Genomic DNA, 12,151 nt, shown 5'->3' with positions numbered 1-12,151 from the left:
AGAAATATACATACACAGTGTCTAAATATTGGTTTTGAAATATCATTCTCCAATAAAACCAACCAAGGGTCCTTAGAGACATGGCTTATCCCAGACCTAGGATATGAAATATACAAAATGAGCCTGGAGTACATTGTAATGACAGAAAGTAAAGAAGCACTCAAAAAACAAAAGGATGGAAGCACGTAAAAGGGACACAGGAGACAAACTGAAAAAATTTCCAATGGCCAAAGCAGGCAAATTTGAGCAACAAAATAACACAGTATTGCATTATAACCCAAAGTATAAAACATTGATATAAATGGTTGAATAAAGATTTTTAATGGATTTCAAGCAATACGTGTAGATACTCCCCACTCCAGGAGATGGAGCTTAATTGCCAAACCACTACTCTCCCTTGAAGGTACGCTAGACCTAGTGACTTGTTTATATAGACTATGAAAATGGAAAAACAGTACCTTTACAGTGGAGAAACTTGACAAATACTACTCTAACCAAGTGATGAAGGTTAACTTAATGCCATCAGTAATATCATGTGGATATCATTTTCTCCTTGATATGACATAAACGAAGGACACTTCACCTCCTTGGTAATCTTTCCAAAAACCCTTAATCCCAGTCTAATCATGGGAAAAACATGATTACACAGATTGAGGGACATTCTACAAGATAGAGGGACAGGAGTCCTCAAGACTATCAAGATCATGAAAAACAACGAAGACTGAGAAACTGTCACAGGCCAGAGGAGACTGGGGAGGCATTACAACTAAATGCAATGTGATACCCTGAATTGGATTCTGCAGCAGAAAAAGAACATTAATGGAAAAATTGGTAAAACCCAAATAAACTTTGGTGGTTGGTAAGTGGCAAGGTACCAATGCCAGTTCTTGGTTTTAACAAACGTACCACAATAATATGTTAACAACAGAGGAAACTGGGTGAGAGGTATAAGGGAACTCTCTATACTATCTTTGCAACTTTTCTGCAAAGCTAAAATTATTCCAAAATAAAAAGTTCGTTTAAAAGAAATTTTAAACATTTGCTCTTCAAAAGACGTTATGAGAACAAATGGCAAGTCATAGGATGGAAGAAACACTTGCAACACATATATCAAACAAGAGATTTGTATCTAGAACATACAAAAAACTCTTGAAATTCAATAATAAGAAGGCAAACAATTTGATCTTAAGATGAGCAAAAATATTTAAACAGAAACTTTACAAAGGAGATATTAAGAACGGCCAATAAGCAAATAAAACTAATGATTAAAGACATCAGGCACAAGCAAAGCAAAACTACAAGGAAACATTACTATATATTCATCAGACTGGCTAAAATTAAAAAGGCTGACCACTCCAAGTGCTGACAAGGACATGAAGCAAACGGAACCCAAACACAGTGCTAGTGAAAATGCGAAATGGTTACAACAATTTGAACACTGCTTGGTAGTTTCTTAAAAAGTTAAATATCACCCACCAAAAGATCTACACATCCACTCATAGGTATTTACCCAAGAGAATTAAAATATATATCCATACAAAGATTTATACAGGAATGCTCACAGCTGCTTTATTCACAATAGTCAAAAGCAGGAAACAACTCAAATTTCCATCAACAGGTGACAAATTTGGTACATCCACACAACAGAATACCAATAAAAAGGAACAATCTACTGCTACACATAACATAGATGAATCTCAAAAACCACTACACTGAGTGAAAGAAGAAGAAATAGAAGAGCACCATATTGCATGATTCCCTTTATATAAAATTCTAAAAAACGCAAACTAACCTACAGTAACAAAAAGAACAGTGGTTGCTTAGGGCCAAGGGCTTTGAGGAACAGAATGAAAAGGGGCAAAAATGAAATTTTTGAGGGTAATGGAAATGCTCTACACCTTGACTGCGGCAGTGATATCCGCACAGCATACATCTGTCAAAACGTACCTAACCCAACACTTTAAATGGATACGTTTTACTTTATATAAACTATGCCTCGATGAAGCTGACTAAAAAAATACAAGAGGAGCCTAACGTGACATGACTACTAAATGTAATGTCATATTCTGGACAGACTCCTGAAACAGAAAAAGGACATCAGGTAAAAACTAAGGAAATCTGAATAAAGTATGGACTTCAGTACACAATTATGCATCTAGATTAGTTCATTAATTATAACGAAAGAACCATATTAATGTTAGATGTTAATGATAGGGGAGACTGGGTACAGGCTATATGAAAACTCTCTGTACTAGCTTCACAATATTTCTGTGAATTTAAAACTAATCTTTATTTTTTTTCCAGAAAAGTAATCTTAAATAAAAAGTTCACTTTTAAAAAAATACCAAAAGTACACTTAAGATTTGTGTATTTCTCTGCATGTAAATTTTACCTCAAAAGTTAAAAACCTAAACAAATACTGAACTTTCAGTTAACGATATATGTGCTGAAGAACTTAAGAAAGAAGTCTACTAATGTCTACAATTTACTTAGAAACGTACCTAAAAAATAAGATGGACTGACATATGGCTAGACAGATATTTGATAAAGAAAGTACAGTATAACGAAACTGTGGAATCTATGTGGTGGGTTTTCCAGTATTCACTGTAAAATTCTTCCAATTCTTCTAGATTCTTGAGCATTTTCACGGTAAAATGTTGGGGAAAGGGGAAAGACCACAGAGTGATATACTTCTTAAGACTATAAAAACAGGAGAAAAGGTAAGATAAAATAATAGAACTAAAAACAAACGTATCAGTCACATCACCAAATGCAAATTAAGATAATTATAAAAATAAGATGTTTGGACTGAATCTCAAATCAGAACATGGCTTTATGCTGAATACAACAGACATACTTAAAACAATGTGATTCAGAGAGATGGGAAATAAAAGAAGGAGCAAAAGTATACAAGTAAATGTAAACCAAATGAAAATATGGGTTAAAATTTAACATCAGAGTAGGTGGAACTCAAGTAAAAAAGAAATAAATGAGACAAAGAAGAATATTTTCAAAGGCAAAAAGGCACGATTCATAATAAAGTTATCAATTATAAGTAGCTATGGACAACACAACACAGCAACAACATCCATAAAGCAAAATTTATAGCAGACAAAAGGAGAAATGGATATAGACATCCTAGTACTAGGGAGACTTTAATTCACCTTTTCTATCCCTATCAAAAGTGAACAAAAAAGTAAGAACACAGAAATGAACAAAAGTGTAATGATATAGGCAACCTAAAAAGATAGAATAACATACTGAATCGATTTCAACCTGTATCCTAAAAATAGAGATTACTTCATTCTTTTCAAATGCCTATAAAACATTCATGAAAATAGACTGTATATTCAACCAAAAGGAAAAGCTCAATAAGTAGAACATTGCAAACAACACTCTCTAATCACAATGCAAAAAATATAGAGATTAATTACAAAATCAGAAAAAAGACAATCTCATCTAAAAGAACCAACATTAGGAAACCAATTAATATAATAAATTATTCCTATTAATAGATCTAAGAGGAAGCATCTCCACTAACCTTGACAATTTACTTGAAAACATTCAATCACAATTCTTGGGTTTTTTAGAAAATTCAATGACAAAAAAATACGCAAATCTTTAACATGATAAAACATTATCTTTCTTAAGCATCACCTTAATGGGAACATGCTAGGGGCATTCCCAATAAAGTCAGGTACAAAATTAATATACAGAAATTAACTGCTCACATATTACAAACAACTACCTGAGAGAAAATATAACAAAAGAATGAAGGAGGAGAAAAAAAAGGATGGGGGCATCATTTACAAAAGCAACAGCAAAGGTAAGCTACTCAAGAAAAAAATTAACAATAAATGTGCAAGAATCACAGAAAGAACTTTAAAACACAACTGAAGAACATTAAAAATAAAAAGACCTTAAATAATGGAAAATGATATTCAAAGGAAAATTTAAGGGGACCACAAATATTACAATATATTAAAAAGCCTCAATGACTTAAAATAGTACTCAATAGATGAATGGAACAAACATCCAGAAGAAAACCAAAATGTATAATTTGATATACGATAAAGGTGGCAACTGGAATCAATGGAGAAATCATAGACTCATTCAATAAATGAGGGTGAGACAACTCATTTTCTATCTGGGAAAAAGATTTGGATCCGTACAACAAATCGTACACCAGGATAAAATTATAATGGACCAAAATTTAAGAGTAAAAAATGAAACCAAAGAAATAAACAAAGGTGAACTCCTTTAAAATTTTGGCTTTGAGAAGGCTTTTCTAACTATGATTCAAAATCTAAAAGCCTTAAAAGAACAGACTGATAAATTTGACTACTAAAAAACAAAAACTTCCTGGTAAATAAGAGCAAAAGCAAAGTTAAAAGACAAACTATGAACTAGGAAAAATACCACAATTTATGACAAAGGACTAATCTATTATATAAAGAACTACTAAAAATAAATAAAAGAGCAACATCCTATTAGAAAAATAGGCAAGTTTTATGAACAAACATTTCAGAAAAAAGTTTTTCTTTGGCTTTTAAACATATGAAAAAAATACTCTCATAAAAAATACAGAAATTAAAATAAACCAAGATCTCATTTTCAACTCTTAGACTGGCAAAAATTCAAAAGTTTGAGAATAACATTTTGTTGGAAGAAATATGAGGAAAGGCACTCTCATACATTGCTGGGTGGGTTGCAAACTGACTCAAAACTACTGAAAGTATCAAAATTACAAACTTATATTCTCTTTAACTCAGAGATTCCAATTCTGTGAATTTATCCTACAGATATACTTGTACACATGTAAAATGATGACTATGCAAGAGTATTCATTATATGGTATTTTGCAATAGCAAAAGACTGAAAACAACCTCTCAATAAAACACTAGCTTGAAAATTATAGTTTATCTATGAATATAATATTATGCAACTATAAACATAAGTGTGAAATTTCTCTATAATAAAACGAAAAAACAGTTAAAATTAATAAAGTGAAAAACCAAGGTGGAGGACAATGTGCACAGCACATTTTATGTAAAAAGAAAGGGTAACAATCGACATACGTATTTGCACATATATACATACACATATGAACATGTTCTCTCAGAATACACAAATAAGGACGTTACTATGGGAAAGTGAGAGTTACGGAGGTTAGAAGAAAGCTCTTTATGTTCATTTTTTACTTTTTATTTTTGAGCCATTGGGAAACTATTACTTCTTCAGAAAACATAACAGATGAGATAAAGTTTCAAAAACAAAAAATCTCCTTTATACCTACATGTAAAAGAGAGGGCAAAAGGGGAAAAAAAGTAGCAAAGACTAATTGAACTAATGCTTCAAATGAAAGCAATATGAGTTGCTTAGATTCAACTCTACTAATAGACCAGAGAGCTGAGTAGCTTTAGGGAACAAAATTTTTAAAACAATAACTATTCCGGGCAAACTGAAGCAGGATAATAATTATTAGTCACTAATTAAAGAAAGAAAGATGCTACTTAGTCCCTCATTGGCATTATCATTAACACGATCAATGCCTACATTCTGATTATAATGTAATCCCTATGTATTACTTAAAGAATATATCTAAATGACAGCTGTAAATATTTCCTCCTTTCAAAAACCAAGAAAACATACCTGATATGGCTTCTTCTTGCTGGAGATCTGTGAATATCAAACAGTGTGTTTTCCCTCTTTTTTTGATGAGCTGGTACTTAAAGAAAAAAAAAAAGAATAACTAATTAGAAATTGATAAACTGATGCATTAAAGGAACAGACTTCTGTTAACTTCCTGAATAAGAAGCTAGTCATAAGTCTTCAAGTTCCGAATGCTGTCTAGAAGGAGCACAACAAAAATTAAAACTGTGATAATACTATAATTTGCAAATAAACATTCTAAAAAGATTTTAACTCTTTGCGACTTTTGGCTAAAGACTTCTCAGATACAACATCAAAAGCATAATGCATAAAAAAAATTGATAAATTGGAGTTCATTAAAATTACAAATTCTGGGGCTGGCCCTGTGGCCAAGTGGTTAAGTTCACATGCTCCACTTCGGTGGCCCAGGGTTTAGCTGGTTTGGATCCTGGGCACGGACATGGTACTGCTCATCAGGCCATGTGGAGGTGGCATCCCACATGCCACACCTAGAAGGACCTACAACTAAAATATACAACTACGCACTGCGGGGATTTAGGGAGAAAAAGCAAAAAAAAAAAAAGGATTTGCAACAGTTGTTAGGTACCAATCTAAAAAATAAATTGCAAATTCGCTCTTTAAAAGACATTAAGAGAATAAAAAAACAAAAACAAGCTATAGACTGATAAAATATTTGCAAATCATATATCTGATGGACTGATACCTAAATAACACGAGGAACTCTCAAAACTGAATAAGAAGAACACAAACAATTCAACTGAAAAATTGGGCAAGAAATGTGAACAGACACTTTACCAGAGACAACGTTAGCAAATCAGCACATAAAAAGATGCTCAACATCATTAGTCATTAGGGAAACATAAATCAAAACCATAACAGATACATAATAAAATTAATTTTAAAAACTGAGCAAGTGTTGCCAAGCAAAGGCAGCAAACGCAACCCTCACACACTCGTAGTGAGAAAGTAAGTGCTACAATCACTTCAGAAAACAGTTTGGCAATTTCTAGAAAGTTAAACATACACCTAATCATAAAACCCAGCCATTCTACTTCTAAATGTTTATAAGAAAAATGAAAACATATGTCCAAAGATTTGAATATGAACATTCATAACAACTTTATTTATAATATCCAAACACTAGAAATGTCAGCAATCCAAATGTCCATCAAATAATGAATGGCTAAACAAATAGTGATACATTCAAACAATGGAATGCCACTCAGCAATAAAAAGGAAGATACTATTATTATATTCAACATCATGGATGAGTCAGAATAATTATGCTGAGTGAAAGAAGTCAGACAAAAAAAGTATACACTGTATATAAAATTCAAGAAAATGTAAACTAATCCACAATGACAGAAGATCAGATCAGTCGCTGCCTGAGGATTGGGAGGGGGAAAGCACAAGAAGGTTAGGAGTGGATTACAAACAGTCAGGGTGAAATTTGGGAGGTTGATGAACATGTTCATTATCCTGATTGTGGTGACGGCTTCACACGCACACAGTCATCCCTTGGCATCTGCAGGGGATTGGTTCCAGGACCCCCGTGGATACAAAAATCCACGGATGCTCAAGTTCCTTATATAAAATGGTTTAGTATTTGCATATAACCTACATACATCCTCCTATATACTTTAAATCATCTCTATTTATAATACCTAATACAATGTAAATGCTATGTAAATAGTTATTGTATTGATCAGAGAATAATGACGAGAAAAAAAAGTCTGTACATGTTTAGTACAGATGCAACCATCATAGACCTTTCAATCTGCAACTGGTTGAATCCCAAGAAGCAGAATCTGCGGATACAGAGGGCCGACTGTATACTTAAGGTATTTCAAACTTGCCAAATTGTACATGTTAAATATGTGCAATGGCAATGGACTATATTTCAATTATACCTCAATAAAGCTTTTCTCAAAAAAAAAGTATCTGGAAAAATGGTTCACAATCTTTTTTATGAACAGACCTCTCCCATTTTTAACAGGGCTATCTGTGACAGTGACTCCTAATTAGAGTAGAAGAATGTCTGCAGACTTGGGCAAGCTTCTAGTGAGAGAACTCTGATACACCCCTTCCAGAGAATCAATCATTGTCTTAGAGCATCAGAGTTGGAGTAATAAGACCTAGGTTCTTTCCTGAAAACACTATGCTAAGTGAAGGAAGCTAGACCCAAAAGGTAACATATAGGCAGGTCTACAGAGACACAAAGTACATCAGTGGTTGTCCTGGGTTGGGTGGATGGGAGTAGAGAAGTAACAAAATGTTCTGGAATTAGACAGTGGTGATAGCTGCACACTCTTGGGAATATACTAAAAACCAATAAAGTGTACAAATTAAAAATCAGCAAAATAGTGAATTTCATGATATGTGAATCATCTCTCAAAAAAAACTGGAGGAGTTCAATAGTGATGAGATTTCCCAAGTGCTGGAAAAAAGTCAGTAAAACAGTACTTGTGGAGCTGATTACTTGACATTAGATTTAACAGCATTAAGATAAACTTTTTCCTTCTCAAAAAGAAAAAAAACCTAGGTTATTGGCCAAGCCGCAGCCTTGGACCACTTTTGTGACTTTGGCTAAATTACTTTACCACTCGGAACATAGAGATACCTACCCTAAAGAACTGCTGTAAATCAAAGTGATCAATAAAATATAAAGTAATACAAAAGTATGAGCAATATTTATTATTACAGTTCTTTAAATAAAATGTACATGTTCTATGTAATCCTATATTGGAACTACGTACTTCAACTTTTTTTCAGTTGTGTATGTGAATAGAAGCATATATAGGAAAAGATGTATGGAACCTACAAGAGATTTCATTCTTTTAAATTCAGCAACATTAATTTTTTAAAAGGGTGGAGCAGAATAAGCTAGTCAACTACAAAAAGGAAAGTTATTTAGAGTCTCCTACCTATTGGAGGTGCCTGGTATCGATCCACTGTTTTTCTTTGTCTCAAATTATATGGTCTATCATTTTCTTCTCCTTCTGCCTCTTCAACTTCTATATCTCCATCTTCCTCTTGAGATTCTAGTTTCCCCCAGACAAAAGAAAAAAAGGCACTGTTTTAATCCACAAGAACTGGTCCACTCTGGAAGTGAATATTTACATTTTATCTTTTATTCTTTCTGCACAGGTGACATTTAAAAGTGTCAACATTTTATAATACGGCGTAAGTAATATAATTAAAAATCAACCTGGGTAGATGTAAAAGCAAATGCCTTTTCTACAAATAATCAATATAGCTCTCTGCTAAATAAATCAATATGACCATATTTGATCTCTTGATTTACTTATGATCTTTTCGATCTCTTTGGTCATACAAAGCAATAATAGAAGATGATTCAAAACTTTACTATAGCAAAATTAATTCAACGCCCAATTAACCACTGAATAAGGTTAGTTATTCAAATACCATTTGGTAGTTCAAAAAAATATCTTACAAGATAATTGCTAATGTTACAGCAAGAGTAATTTTTGTTGGCAGTACAATATTTGTTCGGCTTCTTGACAACAGGTAAGCACGAATTAGTTAAGTTTTGGTAAGAAAATGCAGGTAGGAATTAGGAGGGAGCATGAAGCAAATTTCTGGGGTGTTGATAACAATTTCTTGACATAAGTGATCACTTTACAATAATTCACCCAGTTACACACTTAAAAAATAAATTATAATGTACATAAATCCTAAAAGTTTATTTTTAAAAAGTGGTTTGGCTATAGCTATGATGTGACATCTATTCACAGCTTAACATAAAACTCTGATGAAAATTTATCAGCTTATGGTCCCCAAACGCAATATACTTTTTTTTGCCTTTGCTGAGGAAGACTGGCCCTGAGCTAACATCCATGCCCATCTTCCTCTACTTTATATGTGGGATGCCTACAACAGCATGGCTTGCCAAGCGGTGCCATGGCTGCACTTGGCATCCGAACCGATGAACCCCAGGCCACTGAAGCAGAACATGCGAACTTAGCTGCTGCACCACCAGGCTGGCCCCAAATTATACTTTATGATTAACTTTTTAACCACAAGAATTGTCAATATAACACAATCATATTAAGACGTAGAAAAAAAATTTTAAACTACCAGTAATGCTGAAATAGGAAACTAAAAACGCAAAAGACTTTACATTTTACTAGTGACATCTGAAAGCTTATGCTGAGTTTTTAAAAATCTTTATTACTAGGTTATAGAGAAAATCAAGAAATACAATATTACTTATCTACATAATAATATAAATTACTTGTACCCAAATAAGTTGCTTCAAACCTTCAAAAAAGTTACTTTTTGAAAAACACCTGCACAATAACATATTATTACGGAAAGAAATTTTATACATGGCAAATCTACTTTGGAAACTCTACAAAGGTGTTCAGTTAATGAAAAGGCAAAAATCACATCATAAATCTGTCTCACCTATACTGATTTTCTCCAAAGGAAGCAACATAGAGGTTCTAGCTGTAACAACAATAATATTTGCTCAATAAAGTACCTTCATTAGAAATACTGGCTCTTCAAAACTTGCTAATAATGTATTAATTACAGAATTTGGGAAATAAACCCATTCTTCTCCATCTAAGCTATATAAATGGTGCGAACTAGTAAGATTTCCTGGTAAAAGATAACTACCCTGTATTTACAAAGCACCAAATCTTCTGAAAATCCACTTTAATAAAGAAGATGAACGCCTACAGAATTACATCCTCCAGATGTACTGGTCAACAATTTATAATGCTTGGGGGAAATGTGCTTTCATCGAGTTCCCAGCTCCAACCCTACAAACTCACAGGGGCTTCTTCAGTTCAGAACACAGACAGGCCTCAGAAAAGAATACTACACCTCCTTTCACTAGTATTAGCACTCCCTCCTTCTCTAAACGTCACTATTTGCTCCTCAGTCCATGACTAGATTCGTGACCCAAATAATCAGAGATTTAGAGGCCATAGATAAGGAGACTATGGATAGAGGCTTTTGGTTAGAAGATACCTAAATACAAAAGAGGCCTCACCTAACAAGCAAGGCAGCCCATGGTAAAATGCCACATCAGATTAGGTCGCCTAAGGACTAACGATAGGACTAATAAGACACACTGAATAATAATGTCTAGTGTACAATAAAGGCATTTTTCCAAATGAAGGAAATGAAAACTCAGAAAACCGATCAAATAAAAATTATTCCAAATTATACAATATAGACCTCTAAAGACAAAAATCAATATATACAAATACAGACCAATATATACAATATAGACCTGTAAAGCCAAAAATCAATATAGATAACTATTACTTGTATATCTTTTCCTTCCCTCCCATCTGAACTTTCTACTGTTTATTTCATAAGGTGCTTTACAAACCTTCTTCTTCACCCTCAGTAGAGACTTCATGGTGATTCTGTATCCCGTAACTATTTCTTCTTAATGACTTTCTTCGCCTTTTCACTCTTGAATACATATCCATGTTTTCCTTTTAAAGAGAAAAATCTGTCAAATATTAACATAGAATTTAGTCCCGGCTACAAATATTGTTAACCTGATGGGATATGCCCACTCAATAAAATTTACTGAGTACCTATGGGCAAGGCACAGATTTGTGAAAATGGAGTTTCCTGAATTCAATAAATGTAAAGAAGAAGAGGAAAAATAAAATTTATAAAATTTATAAAATTTATAAAATATTTGAAATTTAAAACTACAATGCCATAGACATACTTTTTCCCTCGATCAAATTACAGCCTAGTAGGACGGAATAAGATAAATCACAGATGACTATAAAAGAAAGTGAAACAAATGCCATAAAGAAAGGTACACAGCACTCTAGAATACAAAGAGATGACCCTCCTCTTGCTAAAAGTGGGCAGGGGAAGGAAAGCAGCATTTGAAATGAACCTTGAAACAGGTAGGATTCTGTTAGCCCCTAACCAGAAGTCTATACGGGAACAAGGATTTGTTTATATTTGGGCAACAATGTGTGAGAAGATAAAGTTGAAACCAGATTATGACGGTCAAAGCGTTTTTAATTAATTCAGTACAAAATGAAAAACCATTAAAGGTTCAGATCAGAAAAGTGACAGCATCAAAGCTGTACTTTAAGAAGACTCTCTGTCAAGTCCCAGTGGAGTTGCCCAAAAAAACAAATAAATAAAACAGGAAGACTCTTCTGGCAAAAGTGTAGAGGGTCTTTTGGGGAAGGTTGTGGCAAGTAGAGTATGGATAAAAGAAGAAAGCAAGCAATAAAATTCCAAACTAAATTAGAAATGAAGAAGGAGGATCCAGAAAATCCAAATGCTGCTCACTCTCCCTTTGAATTCCTCAATAAAAATAAAAAATACTCACAAAGGTTGTTAAAGTTAATACACTCACAAATTCTGTATCTGTCCACATTCGAAGTCGTTCTACTTCTCCTGATCGACGATTCCGTCTGATGTTAATGTTGTCCATTTCTTGTAACACAGCTTCAGCAGTACTACA

The 12,151-nt window shown here is 33.4% G+C and overlaps 1 protein-coding gene across 6 annotated transcripts in view; it reads right to left on the bottom strand.

Annotated features, from left to right (window-relative positions):
* The window catches only part of ATAD2B (ATPase family AAA domain containing 2B), a 156,408-nt gene that overhangs the window by 116,427 nt on the left and 27,830 nt on the right, over positions 1-12,151 (bottom strand). For all 6 annotated transcript variants that reach the window (XR_011526666.1, XR_011526665.1, XM_070574333.1 and 3 more), the window contains exons 5-8: positions 12,044-12,146; positions 11,039-11,147; positions 8,598-8,714; positions 5,653-5,728 (exon numbers count right to left, since the gene is read on the bottom strand). Coding sequence is in view for 4 of the 6 variants with exons in the window: in XM_070574333.1 (XP_070430434.1) it covers positions 5,653-5,728; positions 8,598-8,714; positions 11,039-11,147; positions 12,044-12,146 (405 nt within the window). In the remaining 2 variants the exon portion in view is untranslated. The remainder of the gene's footprint in view (positions 1-5,652; positions 5,729-8,597; positions 8,715-11,038; positions 11,148-12,043; positions 12,147-12,151) is intronic.

Source organism: Equus przewalskii, chromosome 14 (assembly GCF_037783145.1).
Source record: "Equus przewalskii isolate Varuska chromosome 14, EquPr2, whole genome shotgun sequence".
NCBI lineage: Eukaryota > Metazoa > Chordata > Mammalia > Perissodactyla > Equidae > Equus > Equus przewalskii.
Note: the sequence above shows the minus strand (reverse complement) of the source record. Positions and strands in the feature narration are given on the sequence as shown.